At 33.4% G+C, this 12,903-nt stretch overlaps 2 protein-coding genes, 2 long non-coding RNA genes and 1 pseudogene across 5 annotated transcripts; 2 read left to right on the top strand and 3 right to left on the bottom strand.

The window, feature by feature from the left end:
• The first annotated feature begins 1,169 nt into the window (after window positions 1-1,169).
• On the top strand, window positions 1,170-5,231 carry LOC134242314 (putative nuclease HARBI1). 2 transcript variants are annotated; one of them, XM_062724392.1, is made up of 5 exons: window positions 1,170-1,563; window positions 2,946-3,283; window positions 3,537-3,631; window positions 4,143-4,305; window positions 4,926-5,231. In XM_062724392.1, the coding sequence occupies exons 1-5, from the start codon at window positions 1,501-1,503 to the stop codon at window positions 5,140-5,142; spliced, it is 876 nt and encodes a 291-aa protein (XP_062580376.1). In that variant the 5' UTR covers window positions 1,170-1,500; the 3' UTR covers window positions 5,143-5,231. The 2 variants fall into 2 exon arrangements, with proteins under 2 accessions (XP_062580376.1, XP_062580377.1); XM_062724393.1 differs by having other exon boundaries at window positions 4,143-4,309; window positions 4,926-5,064.
• On the bottom strand, window positions 4,159-5,510 carry LOC134242315 (uncharacterized). The gene is made up of 3 exons (XR_009986839.1): window positions 5,245-5,510; window positions 4,916-5,077; window positions 4,159-4,295 (listed from the first exon to the last, which is right to left on the bottom strand). It is a non-coding gene; the product is annotated as an uncharacterized LOC134242315 (long non-coding RNA).
• A 10-nt stretch (window positions 5,511-5,520) lies between these two features.
• LOC134242316 (uncharacterized) lies at window positions 5,521-8,306 on the bottom strand. Its single transcript, XR_009986840.1, has 3 exons — window positions 8,229-8,306; window positions 7,847-7,879; window positions 5,521-7,733 (listed from the first exon to the last, which is right to left on the bottom strand). It is a non-coding gene; the product is annotated as an uncharacterized LOC134242316 (long non-coding RNA).
• Window positions 8,307-9,835: 1,529 nt separating this feature from the next.
• Window positions 9,836-11,549, top strand: LOC134242321 (uncharacterized). Its single transcript, XM_062724397.1, has 4 exons — window positions 9,836-9,864; window positions 10,411-10,496; window positions 10,614-10,831; window positions 11,097-11,549. Exons 1-4 carry the CDS (start codon window positions 9,836-9,838, stop codon window positions 11,547-11,549), a joined length of 786 nt encoding a protein of 261 aa, XP_062580381.1.
• A 349-nt stretch (window positions 11,550-11,898) lies between these two features.
• LOC134242319 (putative nuclease HARBI1) overlaps window positions 11,899-12,903 on the bottom strand; it is a 29,729-nt pseudogene continuing 28,724 nt past the window's right edge.

The raw sequence follows: 12,903 nt of genomic DNA, 5'->3' as shown, positions 1-12,903 counted from the left end.
GAAGATGATGTTTTCCAACAATGAAATAAAACCCAAATATCGGCATGTGTTGTCCAAAGTTCTAAAAGTTTATCATTTCAAACCCTTTACATGAATGCGTGGTTTAAAAACCTGGACACATTCTGAAGTTTGGCTTTTAAATGACTGATTACAGAATTATACAGTAATCGTTCATGGGTTTCCACTGTGAATTAACAGACAATAAATGATTCTATCAACACACCTTTCCATGCAATGCTCAAAATTTACATTTGTCATTTAATATTGGTTCCAATGTAAAATGAGAAATAAACATATTTTTCCAATGATTTTCTTAATGGAAGTCACCCTTGCTTTGCCTTCATGTGTTCTCTCAGAGAGCAACTGTAACACCCCATTTTCAGTCTCTTTTATCAGCTAGTAGAAGATGCGAAAGTCCAGACTTGGCGATACGAGTCATCATCATTTTTTTTAGAAATAAATTTATTTTCCACTAAGCATATTAGTTATGAATTGTTTTTCTGCACATTCTCATAATACTGAATAATACTGATATATGAGTCAAGTGAAAAACTGTGTTGTAGAAGGAGGTCCTCTGAGAATTTACAAGTTGACGATCTTGCATCAGATGCTGCACAGTAGTATGTTTGAAGGAGACTTTTAACCAAATCAGTCTGCTTGTAGGAGGAGAGTCTGGCCACACTTTTTCAAAATAGTGGAAGAGTATCAATAAATCCTTGAATAATTCTGTAGTTTGTTTCCTAATCACTTACGGCAAATCCATTTGCATCAAATCTAGTAGCCCCGTGGGGTTCCGGGTTAGAATAGGTCCTCAGTACCCCCTTGCTTGTCGTAAAAGGCGACTAAATGGGGCGGTCATTCGGATGAGACTGTATAAACCGAGGCCCCGTGTCACAGCAGGTGTGGCACCATAAAGATCCATCCCTGCTCAAAGGCCCTTAGTGCCGAGCATAGGCCTAAATATGCAGCCCTTCACCGGCAATGGTGAAGTCTCCATATCAGTGAAATATTCTGGAGCGGGACGTAAAACAGTACACAATCAATCAATCAAATCTAGTATTATGAGCCATCAACATTACTGGCTTGTGAATTGAAGGCAACCAGTGTAAAACAAAATCCCAAGTCCTTCACATGTGGGTTGCTGCTTGAATTGGTTGACCTTTAGACATCTGTATACATATTTACGAAAGTTCTTAGACGTAGACGTAGACGTAAATTCAGACGTCGCGTGGATTTACGTCTAAAACCGTATTTACAAAAAATCGTAGACGTTAAATTACGTCATAATTAAATGTAAATCTACGTCTACTGTACCCCTACACTTATCTTTATTTACGACTGAGAAAATGGCAGCCTTCTTACTGGCAATAGCGAGAGATCGGAGTTTACGACGACAGCGATTTTTTCCGGGACCGCACAAACCCCGTAGATTATTTCAGCGACATCGAGCTGATCCAAAGGTATCGCTTTCCAAGAGCCACCATCCCCAAGTTTTCTGACATGGTTCAAACCCGGTTGGAGAGACCAACGAACAGGTCGAATCCTTTGCCTGTACCTTCCATGGTAAGAACGCTATTATGTAAATATTGAACCCGATCTAATCTTAATTGAGTTGTCGTTCTCGCCAGTTTAACTGAAGCGGGAGACAACTCTTGGTAGATAATGGGAAAATATGGGCTGATCTAATGAACATATCAATCATCTGACAGGCACATACAATAATGCCTATACATAAATTTAGCACTGGCCTATTAATTGAAAAACACATGTTTTTATTTCAAAGACTGTGAACTGTAAATAACATGTATTATCTGTAACCAATAAATGTATTTAGAACAGCCTTCAAAACTTACCAAATGCAATGCTCACTGAATACTCTTATTTTAACATCTTCATGTTTGGATCAAGACGAATAGACGATCCAAAAAAAAAAAAAAAAAAAAATTTTATCAGGAACCTATATACTAGTAGTATATAGGTCCCTGCTTTTATAAAATAAAAATTAACTGTACTTTTTGAAAACATATCTGTAATATGAAATAACATAAGGAAAAGCCAATGTGATTCCAAAAAGTACAAGCCTTAAATTTCATTTTTATAGTTTCATTTTGACAATGTTATGTCAGAAATTTCTAAATATTTTTTAACAAGTTCAAAACCTTGTTTTATTTTTTTCTTGGGGGGGCAGAGTCGGGGAATTCAAATAATTTTCCAATAAATATCTATCTGGTATAAATCAACAACTTACCCTCCTAAAATATGATTGGTCATCAATCGGAATAGGCTTTACATGATATAAGAACATGTAAATCTGTAGGCTGGAATGTGCAAGTCTTTTTTTTTTATTCTAAGATTCCCCCCCCCATCTTTTCCTTGTCTGAAGATCTGTAACTCTCCGAAAAAAAAAAGAAATTGACAGATCAGAAATTTAAGTAAGGATTAGGAAGAATTATTCCAAAATTTAGAGCAACTTTCGTGCGCAATATATAGACAATTTTTACAATAGATGGCACTTTAGCTCTCCAGTCTGTCAAGTTATTTTTTTTCGGAGAGCTACAGTTCTGCAGCTTTTTTTTCATTTGTAAAACTTTGATTCATCATTATGGTTATAGCCCAACCCCAGGGGTCATCATTTGAACAAATTTAAATGTACACAGTGTGTGAGTTTCAACTTTTTGGCTCATTGGTTATTGAGAAGTTTTTCTTTATGTGCCACCAAATTGCCAGTATTTCTTAATCATCTCCCCTTGAATAAAGACAAACAGATGACAAACAGATAACTACTGACAGAATATGATCAGAAAAGCTTACTAATACTTTCAGCTCCAGTGAACTTAAAAAAAATTTATACATGTATATTTTTAAGATATTTAATATATTGCAAAGAAAACAATAAATTTCTAACAGGATAAAACAATTAAATTACATGTAAAAAAAATTCACAGGTATTGTCAACTCTGAGAGTCCTGGCAAAAGGCGACTTTCAGTCTGAGGCAGCAGATATCCATGGCATTTCACAGCCGTCCTTCAGCAGGACCTTCATGGATGTCATAGATGCCCTTAACTACAGTTTGAGGAACATCAACTTCCCGTCTGGACAAGCTGACATTCTCCAGATCAAGGAAGACTTTTTGAAAGTGTCTAACTTCCCGAATGTTGTTGGGGCCATTGATGGCACGCTAATTCCCATCATTGGAATGTCTGGGGACGACGAGCACGTATTTGTGTCTCGGAAAGGATTTCATGCCATTAACATGCAGGGCATTGTTACGGCTGACCTGAAGTAAGTAAAAATCATATAATTTTAGAACATTTGTAATATTTTAGAACATAAAAGTTTGTCACTATTTTATAGAATCCAAAATATTTTAGGAAAATAAAGAACTGGTGTTAAATACCAGTACCAGGCTATTATAAATGTCCTAAATAAATGTGCAGAAAACATAGTGTCTGTATTTTCTATAACATTTAAAGTCAGAAAAAAAATGAGGACAAGAATAATACAATGTATATATTTCAATCTAAATGTATTTCAGATTCACAAATATTGTTTGCAAATATGGAGGGGCAACACATGATGCCTTCATACTTGCAAACAGCAGCATACCCGAGATGATGGAGCAGCTACCAGGTGGATCTTGGCTACAGTGGTTCTTGAGAAGCGGATTTTCTCCACCCTGTTCTGATGACTCCTATTCTGGCTCCTCAGACGAGACAGGAGGAGAAGTTTAATGAGAGCCACATCAGGACTAGGAATTGTGTGGAGAGGGCCTTTGGGGTCCTTAAGTCTAGATTTCGGCAAGTAAATAATAATTGATTTAGTTTTTAATATTGACAATCTCACATAAAAGCTCACTTGAGCTTTCAGCGAAAGCTCAGGTGAGCTAAAAATATAGAACTAAAGTTAAATATAATTATAAATCTTCTAAAAAAATGTGCAGAAAACATAGCTACATGTAGCATCTGTATTTTTTATCACGAGGCGGAGACAAAAAATGAGACTAAAGAATAATACACTATTCAATTGCAACTTGATTGTAAATCAATATAAATGTATTTCAGATTCACAAATATTGTCTGCAAATATGGAGGGGCAACACATGATGCCTTCATATTTCTGTCTCTGAAGTATCAGCTACCAGGTGGAGGTTGGCTCCTGGGTGACAGTGGATATCCTCTCAGACCCTGGCTAATGACACCCATTCTGGCTCCTCAGGCAAGACAGGAGGAGAAGTTTAACAAAAGCCACATCAAGACTAGGAATTGTGTGGAGAGGGCCTTTGGGGTCCTTAAGTCTAGATTTCGGCAAGTCATAATTTGAACAATCTTAAAAGAAACAAGACCCATGGGATGCGCACATGATGATGAGTTTCAGCTTTCCTGGCCCAGTGGTTCTTGATACAACTAAGATTTTTTTAAAATTAGAAATAAAAGACTTTTTTAAAAAAAAAATTGACTTAAATTAAAGGTCAAAATGACCTTGAACAAGGCCGTGACATCACCTTCTACCCAAGGATACTTTTGCCAAGTTTCAAAGCTTTAGCCCAGTGGTTCTTGAGAAGAAGATTTTTCCAATTTGGCTATAGCATTTTATTAAAGGACAGACAACCTACTTTTTGTGTGAGACACACAAATTTTACCCAAGATAATCGGCTTGACCAAGTTCGGTTAAAATCAGATAGTATTAAAGTAATGAGCAAGCAAGAAAATAATCAGACACACAAAACTCAATATTATATACATGTATATTACAAAAAAAAAAAACACACAAAGCAAACAATTGGAAAAAAGAAATTCTAGCAGTAGAAAAAAGAGTAAAATACTTTTCTGCATGAATTTAGTAAATTGTAACAATATTTCATTACAAATCCTCACCACTGCTTTTTATTATACATACATTATGAAATGAATGTACCTTGTTTCAGATGTCTGCACAAAACAGGAGGAGCTTTGGCATACACCCCTGCAAAGTGTGTCAGGATTATTGAATGCTGCTGTCGTCTTCACAACCGAGCCATTGAAGAGAAGCTTCCTACACCAGTGGCAGGACAAGTCGCCATCTATTCCAACAACCACACTGTAAATACACAAAATATTGCCAGTGCTGTAAATATTAGGAACATCATTGTTAGAAGGTTTTAATAAATATGCCTATAATTGGTGCTATAACATTTCAAACAGAAATATGATTAAAAAGTAGTTATACTTGGTAGTGGTTAATTGAAGGAGGTGGCAGCATCATACCTGGGTTGGCTATATGTCCAGCTTAATTAACTCAGCAAAGGGAAGTAACTTTTGTGAATGTAAACATCCATTATATTCTGGTTATACTGTAAAAAAGAATTACATTAAATAATTATTTTCCTGTAGTTTGAAGAATGAAATCAAACTATAACCTAGAAACACTTGAAAAATTCAGCAGACTGTTAAAAGTTTTCATTATGAAATTTTACAGCAAGACAAAAATTTTACTTTACATGTTGGATATAAATGTAATGTGTAATACTTACTTTGATGTGCATCAGAAAATTATTCATCATACATTCTATAAGCAGGGAAGTATGTTTATTGAGTAAACATACAAAGTATATCCTTTCCATTTCCAAAATCAAAATAATTTTTTGTAAATAAGTCAATTAAACTACACTGAAGTTGATTCTAAACTAAAAACTATTTTGAAAGATTTTTTTTAAAAATTCGACTAAATATGTATATTTCAAAAAATAATATAGAATGTCTATATTAATGATGTTAAAGAATGGTGATTTCTAGCATATGAATGAAAAGGGTAATTTTTGCTCTATGAGCTTTTTTTCCCTAATCATCACCATTATGGCATATGAAATTTTCTAAAGTTAGATTTCCAATGAAGGTTTAAATATTGTGTGAAATTCATGTAAAAATTATGATCATAACAAGAAAAAAATGTTTTTGCAAGCATGTATTGTTTTTCCAGATAATTGTTTTTCCCCCCATTGCCTGAGTTATATTTTCAAACATAATATAAATATATCAAGTTCATAAATTTTAATTTCAATTAATATAAACACCACCAATTTTTGTTATGCATATTTGCTAAAAAATGTTTTCGTCATGTAGAGATGTTTTTGTTCTACAAATTCACAAATGAAACCAATGATTAGCTGTCATTTACAATTGATGTTACATTATAATTTAAATTTCAAATTTGTTTTTATCAGAATCAGATATTACAATGTTCTGTAACAATAATGAAATCATTTGTTATTCTTAAATACAGAGAATATGAACATGGCTATTTTAGTTTGTTTTCTTTTTTAAGATTTACAATAGATCAAATTTTCAATTTCTGCAAGAAAACTATAAATAGACAACAATAACTTAATAAATAAGTTAAAGAAATATTAAATCAAAGAATTTGTGTCCCCTGCTTAAAGTAGAAATGAATGTGAAAAATTAACAAAAATGCAGATGGAGAAATTAAATGCCAATAAAGGTGGACCTTGACCTTTCAACTTTTGGATTTTATAAGAAGCCTGCATCTTGAAAAGAAAAGTTTCTAGCACACCCTCAGATTATAGACAATCCTGGTATCATGCATGAGTTTTGAATAATTCTCTACTACAACAAGATTTTAATTTTTCAGACAATGACCTTGAATGTGCAGAAATGGCCTTGGTCAAATCACATCAAACTATCATGTGAACATAAAAGAATATTTTTACCAAAGATGAATTTCAAAAGATTCTCCATTACAAAGCTATAGCTTGAAATGATTACATGGAAAGGTGGACAAGGAGACTCCAATATATAATACTTGTATATTCCAACAAGAGATGTGTATTAAACACTTATGCATCCCCCTCCCAATTACCCTATAATCCCTATTAACCGTCCCAGGGGCTTAGAAAATTGCAAAAGGGGGGCGGTTATTTTAGTACGACTCTTTATAATACCCTAGAACCTTATTTTAAGTTTTGGTAAGAAAGTGGAGGCTTATTTTCAAAACCGTCTTATTTTCAAATCATGGCTTATTATCAAGATAAAAAAACTGGTAAGCAACGAGAACATTATCACAACTTTTATCAATAAAATAAATGGTATTCGACAGACTGAGAACCACTTGCACTTTCTAAAAATAGAATATCCAGGTATGTTTGTTGGGGTACATGTATATAATTAGAACTCAGATAGAAGACGACCAAGAGAAGTGGAATTGGCTTTTTCCTGCATTAAAGAATAGATGTTTCTTAAGATCTGAAGCCTTTCTTGATCTATCTGCAGTCTCTGCTTCTTAATTTCCAGTTTTTCTCCCTCGATTTGGACAAGTCGCTGAGTGTCTGTCAAATAATCACAAAACTGACCTCTTTACCTTTTTTAAAAGGGAAATTTATTTCATCTTTTGGTCTTACTTTTCAAACATAAAATAATTTTACAATTCAACTCGATTTAAGAATTTAGGAAAAGAGGTATAGACTTGTAGATTAACTGTTCTAAAGTAATGATTATTTTTTTTAAAGTCCCTTCATAATTTTTAAATAAACATTGAAATACTTTAATTTCTTCCTCTAGAATTTTTTTTTCAAAATCTTGCATATTGCTTTGGGAAAGAAGAGGGGTATGCGGGACTAATTAAGTCTTAGTACAAGTATTAACATGTTGTGTAGCTACTATATTTGTATTCTATTGCATTTATTCAGTTTAGCATACATTACCACTAAGAACATTGCCAGAATTTCTGGATGATAGTGTTCCTGATTTTTTTAAAAAAAATTGAAATAAAAAAAGATTACTTCTTGTTAAAACTGAAGACTATAGAAAAATATTTTCATCACTTCATCATAGACAATATTTTAAATTCCCATACCCCTAGAATGTCCTGGTGATGGTGCTGTTTCCTCTGTAAAGTCAAAAGAATGCTTGCAGACGATTACTGGTATAAAATGTAAAACACTCATCCCCCCCCCAAGAAAAAAGATTGGAAATTTTTAAAGTTGAAGGTTCATAACTCTCTAAAAGTTGGATAGATCCTAATCAAAACATAAATTGATCTAGATATTCAGATGAACATTCTGTATACTAAATTTTATTTCTATATGTGCAAACTCTCCAAAGAAAATGAGTGGAAACTGAAAATAATTGGAATTTTTTCAAAGTGCAAGGGGCATAACTTTGTCCAAAAAATAAATGGACCTAGAGATTCTAATGACAAATTTGTACAACATAGACAATCCATTTAATTCCCATACCTCTAGAATGTTTAGGTGATGGTACTGTTGGCAAACAGTAGGATTCCTCTGTAAAGTCAAAAGAATGTTTACGGAAAATTACTGGTATAAAATAGCAAATGAATTAGAATTTCTTTAGGAAAAGGACCTGTATGTTTTAGTGATTACTTTTCCTTCAATATTACATGCTGGATACAAAATTGCTTTACCAAAATTGAACCCACACTCTATTGGGATTCTGTGAATATTAATGTCTTACATTTCTGTCCTGTTATAAAAAAAAATTATATTTGTTTCTGAACTTACCTTGACTTAAAACAGATGCAGTTCCGGCTGATACTTGAGAGTCTTTACAAATAATTGATAACAAGGAATATCAATATATATACATGTATATACGTGTGCATACATGAAAAGCATGAATTAAGAATTTTTTATTCTGTTTAGTTTAATCTTAAATCAGATTCTAATATGCAAGTACTAGCCTAAGGAGATCACTTGACCTTTAGCTAATTTTTGGCGCACTGTAAAGTGAAACTATCTTGCGTACGTCAGTCGTACATTTAAGAATTCGTAACTTACGTCAACGTCTACGAGCGGCTTTGTAAATACCAAAATACGAATTAGTATCTTCAATCTTACGTCAGTCGTAACTACTACGTTTACGTCTAAGAACTTTAGTAAATATGCGAACAGGTTCTAAGCAACAGTAAGAGCAATAGCACTCATCGAAATTCGTTTGGAAGGTAGAGGATACTCACTGAAACTTCATTCGTCTGTGTATGTTACCCAAATAAGAGTAATTTCACAATCTTGATCTGTGAAGTACAATGAAATAAAAAATATTTTGCACATCAAACTATTAATATGCCATGCATATATTTAAATTTGCTGAGAAAAATAATTCAGAAATCAAATTAAGATTATATTATTTCTAAAAGCTTCCCGCGAAATATTTTTATTACAAAACGTACGAAGTCCAGTAGTTTCCATATCAAATGCAGCATAAGCATAATCCATTCCAGGTTTTATCACTGTGCAGGTTGGTTCAGTTATAGGTGGTGTTATTTAACAGACATCAGACTGCATATGTTGTTATTCATGGCCACACCAGTTTTATAAGATACTTCTTTTCCACTTCGCATGTTTTCTGATGTTTACTTTGTTGCTCCTTTATTTTTCTCCTTCTCCTTCTGAACTCAACTGCGCTTTTTCTTTCTCTTGCCTTCTCTCTCTGTTGGTCATAATCCCTTGAATTTTTTTTGGTAATTTCTCCAGAAGATAAAATCACAGATTGACACACCTGCAATTATTATATACATATTCAATGGAATTTTCAAGAAACCAGAAGTCTCTGTCGAGACTAAAGTTCTACTAGTTTGAACTTGTAGCAAAGGAGGAGAAAGTACTTAAGTAGCTAGGATTTGAAACTATATAAACAGCATTAAATAGAATAATGATAGTTGATAAAGTCTCTTTATATTCTTAGTGTAGTCTACTTGAGCGTTTTTATCTGGGACCCGAGTTCCGTCTCGAGTCGAGATTCTCCAGGTAAAAACGCGAGAGTTCCGACTGGGGTTGATATCGAGGTCGACCCTGCTCTGGCGCAGGATTTGTAAGGATTAAAAATGGCGGACGGCGGCAGCAGTCAAAATCTGTAAGTTTTAAAATTATTGAAATGTAATAATGAGGTTATTAAAATGGCTGAATTTGTGAATTGAACATGATATTACTTAATAATACATTGATACAGTTATAACTATTCCGAAAATATATAATTATACTTAAAAGATGAAAGAATTTCATTTACTTCATAACTTCAAAATTAATTCAAGTCAACTTTCGAGACAATATTTACCAGGTTAGCCCCCCCTCCATCCCCAATACACACATACTTTTATTGTCAAATTAACAACGCACATACTTTCAATTTGCTTCCGACACCACTGGAATAAATTATTGTAGTATATAAAAATAAAGATAGGGTAAAAAAAATATAGATATCCCTTCCCATACATTTAACAGTATATTGATAAAAATTCAGAGACCTGTGCTTTTACTAATAAGTGTAATACAGGAAATAATTGAAGATTTGACCAGAAAGTAAATTTAATAATATGAAGCCTCAATTTCATTTATTATTCATATTTGATATGAACGTTTCCATTTTTATAATCATAATTAACAATCGCATAACTTTTAGTGTCCTTGTAACTGCAAACATTGATGGTACCACTTACACTGCCTTAATGAGTGAGGAGCTAGCAGAACTGTACAGGTACAGGTGTGGTAAGAAAAATTATTTTCCTAAGTTACTACATTTGTATTTTGAATTAAATTTGAATATTTTAAAATGTGAAAAATATATGTTCTTCTATTTCTTCATTATATAATCCCAATTTTTAGATCCAAAGACTAGAAATGTTTTAGCAGATGCCATAAGAGCTCAGAATACTGGGAGTGAAACACCATGTACCAGTAATGAAATGCCATGTACCAGTTATGAAAGGCCATGTAATGAAAGTCCTGTTGAAAACGAATCACCATGCAGCTCTTCAAGGTCAAGTTTTTCCACACCAGAGTCTACCAGTGCCTCATCATCAACAAATTCAACATCAGATCAGGTAGACAACTATTTCTGGCCAAATTTAGAACAACATCACAGGGAGAAATTTTACCCTGAAAAAAATTTAGAAATATTTTATTTTGACTCAGTACCCGAAAGCACAAAATGTTTTTCTGAACTTTATTCTCCTTGGGAGAAAGAAAAAAAATATGTCAAGAGAAAGTATACAAGTGTCAAATGATATGTGTGTCTCTTTGGAGGAATTTCACAATCTTATTGTTGAAAAACTTGACAAGCTACATTTAGATTAATGTATATTTCAGTCTATTCATATTTGGACGAATGCAGAAGAAAAACGACTAATAGACTGCCGGTTATCAAAAGAGGAAGATTTTTGCAGTAACAAGTCGCACGACTCCTTGTGGCAAGCTATTACAAAGGAGTTGAATGGTGAGGGGATGAAATTGACAAAACAGCAGATAATTAACAAGTGGAAAAGTTTAAAGAAAAAATATAAAGAAATAAATGACCACAACTCAAAAACAGGAGCAGATCGTATGGACTGGAAATATAAAGAAGCATTTGATGGGGCATATTGGAATAAGGCATCTACAAAACTAAGTGCATCTTTTGACACAGGTCGACTAAAGGAGTCAACAAAAAGTGATGAGAGTTTGAAAAGAAAACTTGAAAAGGGAGATAAGAAAGAAACAGTGGAGACAAAAGCTGAATTGCCAAAAAAGAAGAAGATCAGATCTAATTTGAAAAGCGATTAAATTGAAAAGTTGGACGCTCAGAACTTAAAACTGATGGATCAAATGGAAACACAGCACAGAGACAAACTTAGAGAATGGACCGAATGCTCGATTTGTTTGAAAGATCATTGGACAAAAAGTAACAATTTACAGATCTCACATGTCATATGATTGTCAGACTTTACTCTTATTTTTTTTATCAAAATATAGGTAAATACTGATACATTACTTCAAACAAAGTATTTTATTTTGTGATATTTTTTTTATTTTGTTTACAATTTTTTTTTACAAATGTTATGTTATTTATACACAAGCAGTGTATTGATTTTTACGTTGTTTTGAATATTAAAACATAAACATTTTTGTAGTTTTTCAGTTTAATATTTCATCAAATTCACAGTAATGCATTCATTATTTCATTTCTCCTGGCTGCTCCACACCCTCCATCCAGGTATATGTTTGGATAAAAATTAGCATTCACATCATGATCTTCCTCTATAAAATCTTCCACATCATCATGGCTAAGAACACACAAGTAATGGAGTATGCATCCGGAAATAATAATTGCAATTATCTGAGGTGGTTTCCGGACAGTAATTTCCCTTAACCTGCGAAACCTCCCCTTAAGATGACCGTAGCATCGTTCAACTATTTGCCGGGCACTCGACAGTCTCCTGTTAAACCTTTGCTGTCTTGGAGTAAGGTGTCCTGTGTTCCTAAATGGAGTGATTAGCCAATTTCTTAAAGGCCGAGGTTTTTAACCGTACGGTTTTCCTCAGGTAACTTTGGTTTGGGGTGGAGCTTAATCGAAGCGGCTGAGAAGCCCCGCGGGAACGACGCTGGCTTGTGTATACTACCTATATACACAGGATGTTACCTGAGCCCCAGAATGTATTAACTGTGTGCGTTTTCCTACAACTTTGTAGACCGAGGCGGTTTTTCCCCCATGTTTAGCTCATGAATTGAAATGCAAAATATAGCATTTAAAAAGTTGCATACAGAATCCTTCTTAATTTCTTTCATTTAAAATAATTAATATTTTTAGTTATTCGACATTTTTTATATACAGTGTGATTTAATGAAGTGTTATAACGAAAATACATTTAGCACCAAAATCTTTAATTTGTTGTAATCTGGCGACAAAAAGGGAAGTAAACTAATTCACGTCGTCTATGCAAAACGAAAGAAGTGAATCATAAAACAGTCTCTCGGTAACTAACAATGAAACTTAATTAGAAACGATGTTTTGAAAATAAAGAGATGAACAAGAAATATTATCGTCCAAATAAAAATCTTTTTAAGATAAACCCTACTTCATTTTTCCACAACGCATGGTTGATAAAAATGGCCAGGGCTTGGGACTGGGGTTGATTCC

Source organism: Saccostrea cucullata, unplaced genomic scaffold, assembly GCF_032062105.1.
Source record: "Saccostrea cucullata isolate Sc308-1 unplaced genomic scaffold, CSIRO_AGI_Scuc_v1 ctg2733, whole genome shotgun sequence".
Classification (NCBI taxonomy): Eukaryota; Metazoa; Mollusca; class Bivalvia; order Ostreida; family Ostreidae; genus Saccostrea; species Saccostrea cuccullata.
The sequence above is the reverse complement of the archived record's forward strand: the minus strand, read 5'-3'. Positions and strand labels throughout refer to the sequence as shown.

Bases quoted from the DNA above. Each gene is read 5' to 3' on its own strand.
- LOC134242314 (XM_062724392.1), top strand. From the start codon at position 1,501: ATGGTTCAAACCCGGTTGGAGAGACCAACGAACAGGTCGAATCCTTTG. The intron at 1,564-2,945 runs GTAAGAACGCTA...AAAAATTCACAG, and splicing joins CTTTGCCTGTACCTTCCATG to GTATTGTCAACTCTGAGAGT. The intron at 4,306-4,925 runs GCAAGTCATAAT...ACCTTGTTTCAG, and splicing joins GTCCTTAAGTCTAGATTTCG to ATGTCTGCACAAAACAGGAG.
- LOC134242321 (XM_062724397.1), top strand. From the start codon at position 9,836: ATGGCGGACGGCGGCAGCAGTCAAAATCT. The intron at 9,865-10,410 runs GTAAGTTTTAAA...CATAACTTTTAG, and splicing joins GGCGGCAGCAGTCAAAATCT to TGTCCTTGTAACTGCAAACA. The intron at 10,832-11,096 runs GTAGACAACTAT...TGTATATTTCAG, and splicing joins CAAATTCAACATCAGATCAG to TCTATTCATATTTGGACGAA.